The following is a 17,686-nucleotide window of genomic DNA, read 5'->3' as shown; positions in this document are numbered from 1 at the left end:
TTCCCTGCAATACAGATGCTGGGGGTTTAAGTGTTTTTTTTTTAAGACCAGTTACTTCCACCCAAGTGCCCCAAAACAGCCATTAAATCTTATTAGCGTTGTAATCTCAAAGGATTAGAAGAGTCATGCATGATTAGGCCCCACAGGTGATAGTGTGAGAAAGACACCATTCCATCAAGTTCCAGTTTTTTTTTTTCTTGTCTTTTTTCTTACCATTCCATGCTTGGTTGGTGATGTCGTGTGGGGTGGGGTGGGGTGAGAGCCCACCAAACAGCAAAACAAAGTTCACATTAGGACAAAGTGTCATGTATTAGCACTTGGCAGTAGGACTAATAATAGGCCATACTTTGATTTAGATACGGTACTCCAATGGTCAGGATACACAGCTGTGTCTATATATCATACTGTTTGTTGCCAGGAGGGTTGCTAAATTACTCTCCCTTCATATTCGGTACATTTGAACAGATTGGCATTCTATACATTCCACAACACAGTTTAAGGTTTTACCTTTACTTGTTTACTTTTTAAAGGAGTAGTTCACCCCCCAAAAAATGACTTATTTTCTATCAATTACACACACCCCATGAAGCATTGAATTCATGGAGATAGTTTAGTTTTTGTCGCATTCCTAAGCCAATCATATGATAACCGGCGGTCTCTGCGGTATAGGAGACTCAAAGAGTCTGCTTTCCTGGTCTCTATACTGCCTCCCCCTGGTCAGCCGGGGCGCCTGATGGAGGGGAAAGGAACTGGTTGGAATAACGTGTTCCTTCCACGCGCTACGTCTAACCAGGGAAACTCCCCCCCCCCGTCAGGTGATAAGAAGCGGCTTGCTAGCTCTCATGCATTGAAGGAGGCATGAGCTCGGCTCTAGGCTCTCCCTAGGCTGGCAGAGGGAGTGTAGCGCCCAGGATGACTTAGATAATTGGCACTGGGTGAAAAAATGGGTTACCAAAATCGTGGGATAAAATTTGAATGAAACAAAACAAAAAAAGAGTCTCCTTTGAGTTTCCTACCGGAGAAATGATTGGCTTAGGAATGCGACAAAAACAAAACAATCTCCATGAATTCAATGCTTCATGGGGTGTGTGTAATTGATAGAAAATAAGTACTCTTTTTGGGTAAACTACTCCTTTAACCTGTATTATACCCAGCAAGGCCAGCATTATATTATGTTGTTATATATTGTTATTGGTAGCACTAGTCTGCAGACCCTGTCCCACCATTTCACTACTTGTACTCGTCTGTCTGTCTGAGTGAGTGACAAACAAACCCCTTGAATCTTGAAACAAGTGGCTATTTCAGCCCAAATATATGCCATTTAGAAACGCACCAAAACCTTAGGACAGACCGTAGGTTTAATTATTCACCCCCAAACAGTATCGTGTTACTGGATGTGTCATAATAATCAGGGTGAAAAATTTACGTCAGTAAAAATGCAGGTACATTTTTAATTGTGGATGATGAGCTAAGACGTCCCCTTCAACTACAATGACTGACCTTTTGACCCATTCAATCCGGGAACACATGCGTGTCATTTTTAGATTTCTTTGGCAGTTCAAAAATAGCAGATCTACAAGCTCATGGCGCGGCACCGAGGGCCGCTCTATGAGCTTGTAGATCTGCTATTTTTGAAAAATCTTGAAAATGTGTGCAAATCTTTGAAGAAAATAAATTAAGTGTTTTTAAGCGAACATTTGTAACTCAAATCTTTGCTTCTGGGGGATTCTACAAATGTCTTCTAAAACAGTTTTTTTTTATTTTGTTTAACATATGTTGCTATATATCAGTGGTTCTCAAACTTTTTCATGTCAAGGACCCCCAAAATTATATGTATTTGGCCGCGGACCCCCATCTGAGAATATTTAGTTCCAGGGACCCCCAGAAGCAAAGATTTGAGTTAAAGATGTATATAAATATTCAAATATTTGCACAAATTTTCACGACTTTATTCCCCCAAAAATAGCAGATCTACAAGCTCATAGCGCGGCACTCGACAAAATTAAGACTTTCCTCGGGCTGGGCAATATGGTCAAAATCTAATATCATGATATTTTTTACCAAATATCTCTATATCGAAACAATATTGTGACGACATTGTGGGGATATTGGTACTTTGCCAAAATAGTTACACAATGATATATAATCATCAGTATTGCCTATATAATAACTAAGTGGATAAAAGGAAAATAATGGAGCAGCTAGATCAGTCAGGTAAGTTCAGAAAGTTACTGTAATACAGCCTTTAAAACCAGGATAACACAACACGTATGCCATATTACAATATCCAAAATCTCACATGATATCTCGTCTCAGAGAACAACATCGATATGATATAGATATATTGCCCAAAATGCCCAGACCAATTTTGTCCTCATCATTCCGATGCATTCCTGACTGTGTTAACTTATTCTGTGTGATAATCAAACAATAAAACAAGCAAACCATACAAATCAAACAGGAAAACAAACAAACCACACAAGTCAAACAAGAAAACAAGCCAACCTCTCAGGACGAGCTCTCATCTATCCGTTTAATTATACTTCTGTGAGGTGAATTAATGAGCGCTGCTTGTCGTGAGAGACCGCTGCACTGCATGGACATGAATGCAGAAACATCCCAACAAGAACTGGACGTGGTTGACCTAACACAGCGGTGCCCAAACTTTTTAGCTCAAGTTTGGGGCCCAAACTAGTGAAAATAGCAGAACTACAAGCTCAGAACGCGTCGCATCGCGACGCGTTGTGAGCTTGTAGACGCTATTGTGAGCTTGGGTATTCAAAAATAGTAGATCTACAAGCTCATATGAGCTTGCAGATCTGCTATTTCTTTTTTTATCTTGAAAATTAGTGCAAATCTTGGAATACATATTTTTTTAAAGCAAACATTTTTAACTCAAATCTTTGCTTCTGGGGGGTCCCTGGAACAACATATTTTGAGATGGGGGTCCGCAGCCAAATACATATAATTTTGGGGGGTCCTTAACATGAAAAAGTTTGAGAACCTGTTAGGATTTAGAAGACATTTGTAGAATCCCCCAGAAGCAAAGATTTGACCTAAAAATGTTTGCTTTAAAAAAAAAATATATATATATATTCAAAGATTTTCCCCCCAAAAAAATGCAGATCTACAAGCTCATAGCGCCGCGCTATGAGCTTGCACATCTGCTATTTTTGAATAGCCCAAAGTATAAAATAATGGTTAAAGTGGTTCAAATCCAAAATTACAGATTACTTTCCTGGTCTTAATGGGTTAAGACTAAAAATAACATTGTCTTCATTGAAGTGAATCCTGAACCAGAGATCAGCGTTCATCACAGAGAAGACCGGATGCATCTGCTGCCACTGGCTTCATTTATTAGCCGCAGAAATGTTTTACGATGTTGTTGTTGGTCGTTCAAGCTTCAAGGGAGCTGGTAAAGGGCAAAGCCTTTATGTGTGTGAGCAGTAACAACTAAACTGGAGCCAAGCACTGTCATGTTCATGTTGGATTATTAGCCCATAGGTCGACGCAAGAGGCACAAATGACAAAAAAGTCTTCTAAATGTAGCTCTAGCCTAATTCTTAAAGGAGAATTCCGGACATTTTAAGTGTTATCTTTGATGTGTCGTTACTCACCTACCGACGTAAAAAGTGGCGAACCGCTAGTTATTTTTTTCTCTACTACTACTCATTGTAGAGTCTCATGATAGTCAAACATGCGCTGAAAGTTCCTGAGAGGCTACCGCTAACGCCGAATGATTTAACACTGGTTGCTTGTTTCTTTCCAGAACCTGGCAACTTGGTGTTGCCAGGTAGAGAAACAAGCAACCAGTGTTAAATCGTTCGGCGTTAGCGGTAGCCTCTCAGGAACTTTCAGCGCATGTTTGACTATCATGAGACTCTACAATGAGTAGTAGTAGAGAAAAAAATAACTTTGCATCGGTTATAATAGACGAATTTCCCTAAGCCACGCGCTCCCATTATGACAACGGAGGGGGTTGAAAAAATGACGACAGGGGAATCTCTGGAAAAAAACAACGCCACTTTTTACGTCGGTAGGTGAGTAACGACACATCAAAGATAACACTTAAAATGTCCGGAATTCTCCTTTAAGTCAATCTGAATCAGATTAGCTGCCAGAACAGAGAGTCTACAAATAGACACAGGCCCACAAAGGCAGGAACTATAAGATAAGCATCAAAATACCTCGTACAGTCAGTGTGGCTGGGCAATATGGGCAAAATCTAATATCACAATATATATTTGATCAGATACCTCGATATCTACTGTATTGTGACCATGATATAGTATTGTGTCAATATCTTTTTTTTTTATCTGAAGCATGTCGATCATCTATTTTCAGTATTATTTCCAAGACTATAAGTGCATAAGTGATTAAAACCAGGAGAAGACAATAGGTCATATAACGATATTAGGATATCTCAAATCCCAGATGTTCCCCAGCTCTAATATACAGAAGCTAAACATCTCTATATATCCCTAAAGAAAATATATAAAGGCAAACATCTAACCCATTAAGACCTGAGGCTGATTCTACAAAATGTCTTCTAAATCCCAACAGTTTTCTGAAAAACGTATGTTTCTATATCAGTGATGCTCAAACTTTTTCATGTCAAGGACCCCCCAAAATTATGTATTTGGCCGCCGACCCCCATCTCAAAATATGTTGTTCCAGGGACCCCCCAGAAGCAAAGATTTGAGTTAAAAATGTTCGCTTTAAAAATATATATATTCAAAGATTTGCACACATTTGCAAGTTTTTTTCACGAGCTTGTAAATCTGCCAAAGTGTAAAATAATGCTTTTTTTGGGCTCAAAACTAAAAGTGAATGATCAAATACAGTATGGAGTGTGTGACATGTACAATCATTTCCTTACAGTTATCCAAGAGTCCCAACTGACCCCCATGGCAACAGAGGAACAACAGACACACAGACTATGTCCCTGGGCAGTTGGGGGGAGTCTGCGTGTTTGACAGCAAACTACAGTCAGTGTGTTCACTGTGTTTGACAGCAAACCACATTCCATGGCCCAGATTAGACATGCCCGGAGAGGAGAGGTGTGCCCTTCCTCCCTCCCTCTCTCTCTCTCTCTCTCTCCCCTCCCTTTTTCATCTGCACTATACCTGCTAAAAAAAAGGTATAACCCACGCAGGTTGACACATACACTGTTAAAGAAGGAGTGGGCATGAGTGAGGCATTGTTGGGTAATGTTTAGATAAAGCTGGCATTTCCTTTGACCAGACTGTGTAATCACCTGACCATGGCCACGTACAGTTGTTCACCTTGTCAAATCAGTACAGTGCTCCCTCCTCACCCCGCTGGCCTATGTTGTGCGTTATATATCAGTATGTGGCTGGTTACAGTATATACGGTCATTACCTACAGCAGCGGTTCACAACCTTTTCACGCCGCGACCCCCAAAAATAGTCATATTTGAACTGGGGACCCCCCACCCTGACAAGCACTTGGAATTGTAGGAGTTGAGGCATTACATTTAGCTTGGCTCGGATACATAATTGTGAAAATAGCTGATCTACAAGCTCAAGGCGTTGTGAGCGGCGGCTATTTTCAAAATGTTTGCATCTTTCTTATATTATTTGACGATTTGGCCAACGTTTGACCAAGTTTTTATACTATAGTTTTTGTTGATTACTTTTGATGCCGTAATGGTCTTTTTCTTGTCTTTTCTTCTTGTCTTCTTGTCTAGTCCTTAGATGGTCACTTCCCTGTCATCTGGGGACCCCCCCCCCCAAAATCATGTGGGGACCCCCCTGGAGGTCCTGACCCACAGGTTGAGAACCACTGACCTACAGTATATGGTCATTTTTACCTCTTAGACACTGAGACATTACTGGTACGTTGCTGAGAACTTGAGATCTACCGCGCCTTCAAGTTCATTCACTACGCTCACAGCCGCCAAGCAGTGTTGCCAGATTCTGTGAGAGAAACAAGCAACCAGGTCTAGGAAAACCAGCCCAAAAGGAGCGACTATGGGCCACATGAGCACTTTAACACATACATCAGCTATTTGAAAATAGCAGATCTACAAGCTCACAACGCGTCGCGATGCGACGCGTTGTGAGCTTGTAGATCGGCTATTTTCAACTAAAATCTTGCGGGGAAATTATAACAAGCAGATCTGGCAACCCTGCCGCCAAGGCTGATATTTTGTTTACAAAAAAAAAGAAAGTGGGCCGTCAAAGTGTCGGGTGGCCTCCTCCTCCTTCGTGCCAATTGGCTGGTGGTAATTTGGTGACCCTGGTTGGTTTGTGTTGCCGTTAGATCAAAGCCAGCGTGTCCTCATACTGTGGGGTCAGGTGTTTCCTGACCTTTTTAACAGCTCCAGAGTCGAGCCAAAAGAGAAACCCGATGTCTCCCCCTGAACCCGAACGTTACAGAAATACTTTATGAATGAATCAAAAGCCATATTTTTTTAAGTAGTGACAATGGCCTACCTACGAGCTCACAACGCATCATGATGCGACTTATTTTGAGCTAGTAAATCGGCTATTTTTAACTATTTTTGAAAAGTTTGAACATTTCTGAAAAAAGTTCCATTAATAAAGACAAATTTGATTTTCTGAAAATCTTTAGAAAAATCTTTGGGGAAAAAAAAAAGATATTAGAAAAATGCTTAAACAGGATTATTTTTCCTGTGAGTTTTGGAAACACTGGTGTAGCTATGCTGTAGGTCAGTGGTTCTCAAACTTTTTCATGTCGAGGACCCCCAAAATGATATTGTATTTGGCCGCGGACCCCCATCTCAAAATATTTAGTTCCAGGGACCCCCAAAAGCAAAGATTTGAGTTACAAATGTTCGCTTTAGAAAATATATATTCAAAGATTTAAGATTTTTTTAAGATACAAGCTCATAGCGCGGCACAGAGTGCCGTGCTATGAGCTTGTAGATCTGCTATTTTTGAAAAATCATGAAAACTTGTGCAAATCTTTGAACATATATGTTCTAAAGCCAAAGTATAAAAGGTTAAAGTGGATACAAATATTGTGATGCTATATTAACACATTTTGATCAAACCCCCCCCCAAAGGACCCCTGGGGGTCCCTGGGCCCCACTTTGAGAACCAATGCTGTAGGTAATGACCACATACTGTAGTAGTGTTCCATAAATCCATCACATAGTCTATACTTTCACTGAGCTGGCATGATATAATAGCTCCTATGCACACATAAACCTGTAGACCTAGTTCATCTATATAATAAAGTCTGTCTGTCTGTTTGTCTTTGAATCACGCTCACACCCCAGGTAGGACTGAGCTGAAAAACTTTCCACTGCAGTGCGTTATGATCCAGGGAAGGTCATTAAAATGCTTAACGCTTTTAATGTGTAACTTTTTAAAACTTTAATTTCATACTTCAAGTCAATAGACAGTCACAGGCAGCGTGGGCTTAGACTTTGCCCAAATATGGAAATGCATAAACGTCACAGTACTGATGCCATGGACCAGTTGTTCTCAACCTGTGGATCGGGACCCCCCATGGGGGTCCCCCCCACACATGATTTTTGGGGGGATCCCGAGATGACAGTGAATTGACAATTTAAGGACTATAAAGGCCTTTTTAATACCTAAAAGAAAGTAATCAACAAACTATTCTGTAAACACTGGTCAAACATTGGCCAAATTGCCAAATAATATAAGAAAGAGACAAAGATTGTGAAAATAGCCAATCTACTTGCTCACAACACAAAATCTTTGTGCAAATCTTTGAATACATATATTTTTAAAGCGAACATTTGAACTAAAATCTTTGCTTGTAGGGGGTCCCTGGAAAAAAACATTTTGAGATGGGCCAAATACATATCTAAAAATGATTTCTAAATCCTAACAGTATGTTGCTATATCAGTGGTGCTCCAACTTTTCCATGTCAAGGACCCCCAAATGAAATGTAAAAATATGTTCTTCCAGAGACCCCCAGAAGTAACCTGACACCGTCAAATGGAAGAAGCTTGCGACACACATTTGTTTCACAGCCTACTTCCCATCTGAGACTTCGGTCGCAGAATCGATGACAGACAGTTTTTCTTTTTTTCAAGCTACTAGGCAGCTGATTGGATGATCCCGCCCCTAGCAGCCGCTGATTGGTTCGGACACGCAGTGTTTGGGCATGCTTACTCCCTGCGCAATCCCAGACCTCCCTGAAATCAAATGCAAATGAGATTTCCGGAGGGAGGGGGTTTACCAGGCTACCCCAGAAGAACAGAGTAAAACATTTTCGCTTTAAAACACACACACACACACACACATACACACATATATATATATATATATATATATATATATATATATATATATATATATATATATATATATATATATATATATATATTCAAAAATGTGCACAAATCTTCCACAATTTGTCATAAAATAGCAGATCTACAAGCTCATGGCACTCGGTGCCGCACTATGAGCTTGTATATCTTAATGGATTAAAACGAGTGACTTCCTAATGCCCAGGGTTCCTCTTGCTCAAACAGGGCTAGGCAACTTATTTGGGTCGGTTCAGGGCAATGGTTTTGTTCAAGATTGTAACTGCTTTATTTCATTTGTTTGCTTTAGCTGTCTTAGATTTGTGTTCATGTGTTTTTAGTTATTGTTGAATATGAATGACTCTACCTGTTGAGTATTGTGTTCTGTATTGTTACCTTGGCTACAGGGTCTGCCCCTGAACTGTACTCCGAGTTGAAATAAAGGTTATGATGATGATGATGAACTAGGATTCTTTTATTTGGACCCTTCCTTTAAAACTGATCTGCTCTGACCACTGATTTTAATTCACCACCATAATGTGTTATTATGGAGATTAAATGTACGTATGTATAATATGCATACATAAACATTAAAATTTTGGGGGTAAAAAAAAAAGAAAGGAAAAAAAAACCTTTGGTGGCATTTGCCTAATGAGCTAAAAAGTACATTTCCGTCACCCTGAAAACACAAAAGATCAAAATCATGTACAACGCCTTGCATAAAACCACACGGATACAAGAAGGGTGCCTCACTAAGGAAGAGTTGGCACCTCAATGTAAAACTGGCCATTTTATCCAACACGTTAAAAAGTTAAATATTAGAAAAATGGACTAATGGAGTAATGTAAAGTATACATGATGTGAACATGCACGTTACATCATTATTATCAGACTTAAACAGGCTATACAAGTTGAGTAGCAGTTGTAGAAATATTAGAACTTAATTTTCAAATGTTCAAACATGTTCTAATATACACTGAGGTGCCCACTCTTCCTTAGTGCCCACTCTTCCCGATACCGACCCCTCCACCCCTCCCTCCAGCAGCTTACCTGTGTCTTCCTGTACTCGGAGAGCTGTGATAGGCCAAGGAGCGCGGCGACGGCACCGCCGCCGATGATGGCCGTCCGTTTGGCAGCCTTCCGGAACGCCATGGGTCCTCCTGCACGGTGAGGAGAGAAGAAGGAGCAAGCGTGTCAATATACAGTATAAAAGGACAGAGCCTCAGTTGCACTGAGGAGTGAGTGAGTGTGTGAGTGGGTTAGAGAGACTATTAGGGCCAGCAGCCCGGGGCTGAAGGACAAGGGTCATGGTAGAGAGACAGAGAGAGAGAGAGAGAGAGAGAGAGAGAGAGAGAGAGAGAGAGAAAGAGAAAGAGAAAGAGAAAGAGAGAGAGAGAGAGAGAGAGACAAAGAGATGGAGAAATAAATGGAATGTTGCTACGTGCTTATGCATTAACATTATGGCCGTGCATGCGTGTCCTTAAATGCCTGGCCAAAATGTACTTGAGTAAAAGTACAAAATTATTGGTATAAAAATGTACTTAACCCATTAATACCTGAGGCGATTCTTTTTAAAAAATCTAAATCCCAACAGGTTTTTGAAAAAAATATAAAAAAAAAATTTTCATGATTTTTCAAAAATAGCAGATCTACAAGTTCATAGCGCGGCACTCGGTGCCGCGCTATGAGCTTGTATATCTGCTATTTTTGAATAGCCAAAGACATCTAAAGTGACACAGAAGCGTTCCAGGTATCAATGGGTTAAAGTACCAAAAGTAAAAGTACGGAAATGTTTGAAAATAGCAGATCTACAAGCTCACAGCTTGTAGATCTGCTATTTTCAAATAGCCTAGGTATAAAATAGGGCTAAAGTGGTTAATGTATGTTTTATAATATAATCATTTATATCTGCAAAGTAACTAGTAACTAAAGTTTTCCAAAAAAAAATAGTGGAGTAAAAGTACAATATTTGTCTCTGAGATGTAGTGGAGCAAAAGTAAAAGTATAGACAATTGGAAATACTCCAGTAAAGTAAAAGTGCCTCAGAATTGTACTTAAGTAAATGTACATAGTTACTTTCCACCACTGTGTCTGGCTGCGTATTATGTATTGTACTAGGGCTGCAAATATCAATCGTTTTCTTAGCGATTATGCGTGTACGTCCGTGCATGCGCGTGTCCTCGTATGCCTGCATTATGTGTATGTTTTGTACACTGAATGTGTGTATGTGTGAGTGCGAGCGCACTGCACCTATGCATGCATGCACACATGTTACATGCCTGCACGAACGTGGTCATGCATTGAATGTGTGTATCTGTGGCATGCATGCACGCATGCTCGTGAGCACAAGGGCCCGTCAGTTCCACAGTGACCAGGGAATGTTCCCCAACATTCACGCATTGTTAAACTGCGTGCTTACGTGGCACAATCATAGAAAACAACTTGGTAACCTTAAAACTAAGGTCGTATAACATAAACGCAAACACGCGGGCTTTTCTTTCACCCATTAAGACCTGAAGCCGATTCTACAAAATGTCTTCTAAATCCCAACAGTTTTCTGAAAAACGTATGTTTCTATATCAGTGGTGCTCAAACTTTTTCAGGTCAAGGACCCCCAAAATGATATGTATTTGGCCGCCGACCACTATCTCAAAATGTTTTGTTCCAGGGACCCCCCAGAAGCAAAGATTTGAGTTAAAAATGTTTGCTTTAAAATAATATATATATTCAATTTGCACACATTTTCACGATTTTTCAAAAATAGCAGATCTACAAGCTCGTAGCGCGGCACTTGGTGCCGCGCTATGAGCTTGTATATCTGCTATTTTTGAATAGCCAAAGTGTAAAATAATGTTATTTTTAGCTCAAATAAAAAAATTACACAGGTGCGTACCAGGTCTCAATGGGTTAAAATAAAATAAGCCGATCTACAAGCTCACTTGTAGATCGGCTGTTTACGCCATTCATCGCATGACAAAGTATATAGGGCTCAAGTGGTAGAGGCGGGGGGGGGGGGGGTTATTTGTGTGTGTGTGTGTGTGTGTGTGTGTGTGAGTGTGTGCAAAAAGAATGTGTCATTCAACATGCTTTGCTGTTTAAGCGTTTGTCCTTCATGCAGTCTAAAATGTGAAAATCTGCAGCAACAGGTGTTGGCCCTTAAGGTATGTTCGTAGTAATAAAAGACCCATGCATGTTAAATAACGCTCCCTTATTTAACTATAACAACATTCATAATAATACACTTTTCATGACATCAAATGCAGCTCAAAGTGCTTACAGAGCAAGAATAAAGCACAAGTGCATTACAGAAAAACTACACATAATTTAACAATAAAGGCAAAAAATAAATAAAAGCAAAAGCATAAAACAACATTAAAATAAAAGCAGAGATTTAAAAATCACCTAAAAGCAAGAGTGAAGAGATAGGTCTTGAGCTGTGCTTTAAAAGCTATATCCACAGAGGCTGTCCTGTCTTCTTAGGTGTAATGGGAGTTTATTCCAAGCCGTCCACATGAGAGGTCCGACACTATGGACAGTAATGGACAGAGCGTGACTCACTGCCAGCCAGGGGGTTAGCGGGGGTCAAATGCTGCTGGGGCCACGCACACACGCGCTAAAAATGGATTCACTGACGGGACGGTACAACCCATAAGGTGCTCGGGAATAAAAAGCATCCACAAACTTTCATAATGCTCTGTAGTAGACCAACGTGTGTCTTGTATGTAACAATGCCAATATGACAGCATAATGATGATATAATGGTTTAGTTCCCTTTAGTTTATAGTTTTGCATTTGTCACTGTACATTTAGCCTTTGCACATATTCCAAACTATTATGACTATTATCATTTTTCGCCTTCTAAATCCTGACCTGAAGTTTTCTGAAAAACAAAAATGACAACAAATGTATGTTGCTATCTACTGTACATAGCAACAAGAACCCCAAAAGAGGTTCCCGTCCTGAAAGGTATAGTTATAAATAGGGGCCGTGTTTTTTTCGATTACTTTTTTCATTTATTTTTAATATTTTTTTGAGAAAATGAAGAAAAACAATTAACACAATAAAAAAAATTAATAAAATAAATGAAAAAAGTAATCGAAAAAACACGGCCCCCTCGCGTATTAGGAGGGCAGGGTGAGTCACCAGAACCAAGGACGGGTGTTTTCGATAAATCTAACATGTTAGAAATGGAGTTTGAAGTTATAATGGGTTTGTATAGGAAGGGGGCGTGTCTGATAAAACAAATATCAAATATCTAAATACTGAAACAAGCAACTTAAAAACTGTCTGCCTGAGTAGACGATAAAATGACCCAAAGTTTTTTTGAAAGTGAAATATCCCTTTAAGACCCCTACCCCGGATAGCCCCCTCTGCTTTGGATTCTTCTCTCAGGGCACCTTCTTGTCCTACAGTATATGTATTGCTGTATATATATATATAAGGATCAAAACTTTGTTTCATGGTTGTTTGTGCAGTGTGTTTGTGTGCCGTTATATGTCTCAAGGTGGACCACAATGGAAACAAGCTACGGCTTTTTTAGTGTATAGTCCACGCTGGTGTTTTATTAATGAAATGACACTGTTGTGACCATTTTAAACTGCCAATAAAAGTATCCTACCTATTAACCCTTACAGGTCCATTTGTACACTCTCAGAGTTATAGGGGGGGGGGTCCATGAAACTGGCCTATAGCAGTGGTTTTCAACCTTTTTCATGCCAAGGACCCCTAAATTGATATACATTTGGCCGCGGACCCGCATCTGAAAATGTTTTGTGTCAGGGACTCCCAGAAGCAAATATTTCAGTTAAAAATGTTCACTCTAAAAACTATATATATATATATATATATATATATATATATATATATATATATATATATATATATATATATATTCAAAGATATGCAAACATTTTCAAGATAAAAAAAAAAATAGCAGATCTACAAGCTCATAGCGCGGCACTCGGTGCCGTGCTATGAGCTTGTAGATCTGCTATTTTTTAAAAGCCAAAGCTAAGAGGTGGTCCCAAGGACAACTGGTGGTCCCCGGACCACTGGTTGAGAACCACTGGCCTATAGGATAGGCCTATCCTCTCATAAAGATTAACCCCGCAGTATTATTTATGACACTATCATTCATGATGACGCCATCAAGTGCAAGACCACATAGTACGAGGTGATTTTAGCAAGTTCATTGTGAGTCAGCAGCATCATGTGGTGGAGGGTTAGGGGGCTGGTTGTAAAATGTGGGATGGTCCTTGGAGACTGATCAGTGGGTTATTTTTACCTTTAGGGTGACAGAAGGGACAGATACTATGACTACTATGTTTGTAGTAAAAGTAAATGTCACAGGGTTTCATCATCACACCAGAAACCACAAAGAAATGTTATTAACTCATATACATATATATATATATATATATATATATATATATATATATATATATATATATATATATATATATATATACACACATATACATATACATATACATATCAAAAATAGCAGATGTACAAGCTCCCAGCACATCACTTCTTGTCACGCTGCGAGCTTATATATATATATATATATATATATACATTTATTTTTTAGAAAACTGTTAGGATTTAGAACAGTCGTTTCCAAAAACAGCAGATATACAAGCTCGCAGCATGACAAGAAGTGACGCGCTGTGAGCTTGTACATCGGCTATTTTTGAATTTTTTGAAAAATATTAATTAACACAAATCTTCTCTTCTGTGGGTCACTGTCTGGCACGAAACATTTTCAGATGGGGGTCCGCGGCCAAATACATACCATTTCTGGCGGTCCTTGGCACGAAAAAGTTTGAGAACCACTGATTTAGAAGGCATTAGTAGAATCGGCCTCTGGTCTTAATGGGTCAATGATCTCGTCACAATGTTTTATATTAAATCACAGCAAACCCTGCATCTAATTTCCAGCAGCGGCCCCATTGCATCACATCACATGGTCGCATGCATGTGTTAAAGTGTTGATTAAACCACAATGTGGATTTAATGTCACGTTTATAACGTTACACTACGCTATAATCATAATTATATTAACATATGTATTATGTTGATGAATTGAATACATAGGACCACAATGGAAACAAGTCCCCCAGGACTTTTTTTGTGTTATCCTTTTTAGCCTTTACTGTCTGACTGTGCCTTGTGCTGTATACAGTATAGTTCACCCAAAACATGACTTATTTTCTATCAATTACACACGCCATGAAGCAAAAGAAAAACCCCAAAAATGACCATGAATGAATTCAATGCTTCATGGGGTGTGTAATTGATTTAAAAAAAAGAAAAAAGTACTTTTTTGGGTGAACTATTCCTTTAATGTCATAACAAAATCACAGCCAAGGAAACCGCCATCCAACCATATGCTGGTCACTCACCAATAGGAACAGTGGTATGAAAAATAAACCACAATATTACTATATTATTTCCATTTATGGGTTGTTTTCAAGCATGTCTGTGGTGTTTTTACGACCATAAAATAAACATGACTGTTTGCCATAAATTATACAAACATAGCCTTGGACTATCATAGATGTATGTTTTGCTTTCGTATATGAAAGCAAAAAAAAATACATCTATGATAGTCTTGATCCAAGGCTAATACAAAAATATATATATATAATAATAAAATAATAATAATACAATTGACTGTTTGCCATGAATTACACAAACATAGCCTTAGTAGCCTTAGTTGGATCATCAACACTATCATAGATGTATAAAGCAAAAAAATAAATATATGATGGTCTTGATGATCCAAGGCTAATACAAACATAAAACACATTATATTGTGTTTCTATTTACAGCCTTTCCTGTAATTTACAGCCTTTCCAGTCAAAGACTCAAAGCTTCAAAGACACTCTCTTCTCTCTGTATTCATTGGCTCTCTGCCATTGAGCCCAGAGGGCTAGTTAGTTACTACCATGTATGTATTATTATTATGATGTTATTAAACGTTTATAATATCACACAAAGTGACCCAAACAGACAGTTTTTAAGACAGATAACTTACAGTTTGCTGGTGTTTAAGTGCGGAGTGTCTGTGTTGATGATGCAGGGCGTCAACACACCGACAACATCGCTTATCTTTGGGAGGTTTAACAAACCAGGAAGCAGCAGGGTGCGTTTTGAGTGACACGGCGCGAGAGCCAATGGGGACGCGGCAGGAAAGCGACGCTCGTCCAATCGTGTGTGTATGTGTGTGAGGAGGAGGCGGGGCCTTCGTCGGTGCAACTGTAATGTTGCACAAGCATCCTGGAGAAGGTGATGCAGGGTTCAGCCCCGCCCACACCGAGAGACTGTTGCTTTATGATAGAGATGATGATCTATAATGTTAAACCAGTCAGTGGTGTAAAAAAGTACTCACATTTCTTACTTAATAATACAAATATTAATACTGCTATGTGGAAATACTCTGTTACAAGTAAAAGTCTGGAGTTAAACATTTTATTCAGTAAAATAAATGTACTCAAAGTACAAAAGTAGAAAGTACTCATCATGCAGAATGTCCCATTTCACAAGTTTTCAAATGTATAACATGTATAAAATAATATGTATATAAAAAATAGCAGATCTACAGGCTCACAATGCGTTGCATCGCGGCGCATTGTGAGCTTGTAGATCGGCTATTTTCAAATGGCCGAATTGTATATAGGGCTGAAGTGGTTAATGTATGTTTTGTAATAATAATGAGAATCTACAAAGTAACTATTAACTAAAGTTTTCAAGTAATTGTAGTGGAGTAAAAGCACAATATTTTCCTCAGAGATGTAGTGGAGTAGAAGTAAAAGTATTGACATTTGGAAATACTCCAGTAAAGTAGTAATAGCTCATTTTACTTAAGTAAATGTACTTAGTCACTTTACATCTCTGGTGTTTACCTGCAGAAACACACCTAGTGCCCTCTGTGTATTTTGGTGTTTTCACTGTTTGTTTAGACAGGGATGTTTTGGGGCTACCCAAACAAATAGTGAAAACATCCAAATACACTAAGGGGCAGTGTGTTTCTGCTGGTAAACACCACCACACTACTCCAGTGTGTTTCTGCTGGTAAACACCACCACATCTTCAGTGTGTTTCTGCTGGTAAACACCACCACACTACTCCAGTGTGTTTTTGCTGGTAAACACCACCACTCCAGTGTGTTTCTGCTCGTAAACACCACCACACTTCTCCAGTGGCTGATGACTACTGGTAAAGAGGGAAATGATTGGTGCAAACAAAATATAGGCCTATTATGTTGTTTTGTTATGTGAACACAGGAAAGCAAAGTTTCATTCTATGCCTTTAAAATGATTGTAAATGGTAAATGGTGCATTTATATAGCGCTTTTATCCGAAGTGCTTTACATAGATTGTGCATTACATACCCATTCACACACACATTCATACACACACCGATGGCGGAGGAAACCATGCAAGGCACCAACCTGCTCATCGGGAGCAATTAGGGGTTCAGTGTCTTGCTCAAAGACACTTCGACAGTAACTCTTCTGGGGGAGCCCGGGATCTAACTGTAAACCTTACGGCTTCCATCCGGCCGCTCTACCGACCACTCCCTGAGCCACTGCCGCCCACATTGTGATGTTATATTTGCTGGGGACCCCCTGGAACCCCCTCAAGCACCCGGAGTGGACCCCACTTTTATTTGAGAACCACCGCTCTATACAACAAAAAAAACATCATCATAGTATTTTATGTGAGAAATAGACCATGCTCAGTGTTGATTCATTTCACATGTACAGGTCATAGACCTCCTGAGGTCAATTGGCACCATCCTCTATTAGTGTGTGTGTGTGTGTGTGTGTGTGTGTGTGTGTGTGTGTGTGTGTGTGTGTGTGTGTGTGTGTGTGTGTGTGTGTGTGTGTGTGTGAGTGTGAGTGTGAGTGTGTGTGTGTGTGTGTGTGTGTGTGTGTGTGTGTGTGTGTGTGGAGAGAGAGAGTGTGATAAAAGATAAGATAAGCCTTTTATTGATAAAAATAAAGATAAAGTAAATAGATTATAGAGCCTGACACTGGTTTTGAATGAGTTTGCATAGTCTTTCAATGAATGTACATTCCCGCACATTCCCACTAGGCCGAGGAAGAAATGCCACTTGAAAGTTTTCAAATCAGCCTCATGGGGGCGCTATAACAGGCCGATTCATAAGTTTACCTATAACTGCATGGCTGGTTTTGAATAAATTGCACAAATCATGAAGTTTGTGATGAAACTTTGCACACACATTCTGCTAAGTGCCACCTTTTTCACATTTCCCTATTATAGCGCCACCAGTCCAGGAGGCCATTTTTTTAATATTACTTCTAAATTTGGTCCAAACATCAGCAAATCGGTACATTATCTATAGTCAAGTGATTAAGACGGATCCGTCTGATTTTTCATATTCCATGC

General features: G+C 39.4%; 1 protein-coding gene across 5 annotated transcripts in view; it reads right to left on the bottom strand.

Moving 5' to 3' along the window:
* Positions 1-15,400, bottom strand: part of gpd2 (glycerol-3-phosphate dehydrogenase 2 (mitochondrial)) — a 47,784-nt gene extending 32,384 nt beyond the window's left edge. For 2 of the 5 annotated variants that reach the window (XM_080422627.1, XM_080422628.1), the window contains exons 1-2: positions 15,310-15,400; positions 9,321-9,430 (exon numbers count right to left, since the gene is read on the bottom strand). In XM_080422627.1, the coding sequence (XP_080278753.1) occupies positions 9,321-9,422 (102 nt within the window). In that variant the 5' untranslated portion in view covers positions 9,423-9,430; positions 15,310-15,400. Of the gene's footprint in view, positions 1-213; positions 219-9,320; positions 9,431-11,672; positions 11,767-15,309 lie in introns of those variants that run through there. The other 3 variants (XM_080422629.1, XM_080422630.1, XM_080422631.1) reach the window with 3 other exon arrangements.
* Positions 15,401-17,686: the final 2,286 nt, after the last annotated feature.

This window comes from Gymnoscopelus braueri (genome assembly GCF_963280865.1).
Source record: "Gymnoscopelus braueri genome assembly, chromosome: 24".
Taxonomy (NCBI): Eukaryota; Metazoa; Chordata; class Actinopteri; order Myctophiformes; family Myctophidae; genus Gymnoscopelus; species Gymnoscopelus braueri.
The sequence above is the reverse complement of the archived record's forward strand: the minus strand, read 5'-3'. Positions and strand labels throughout refer to the sequence as shown.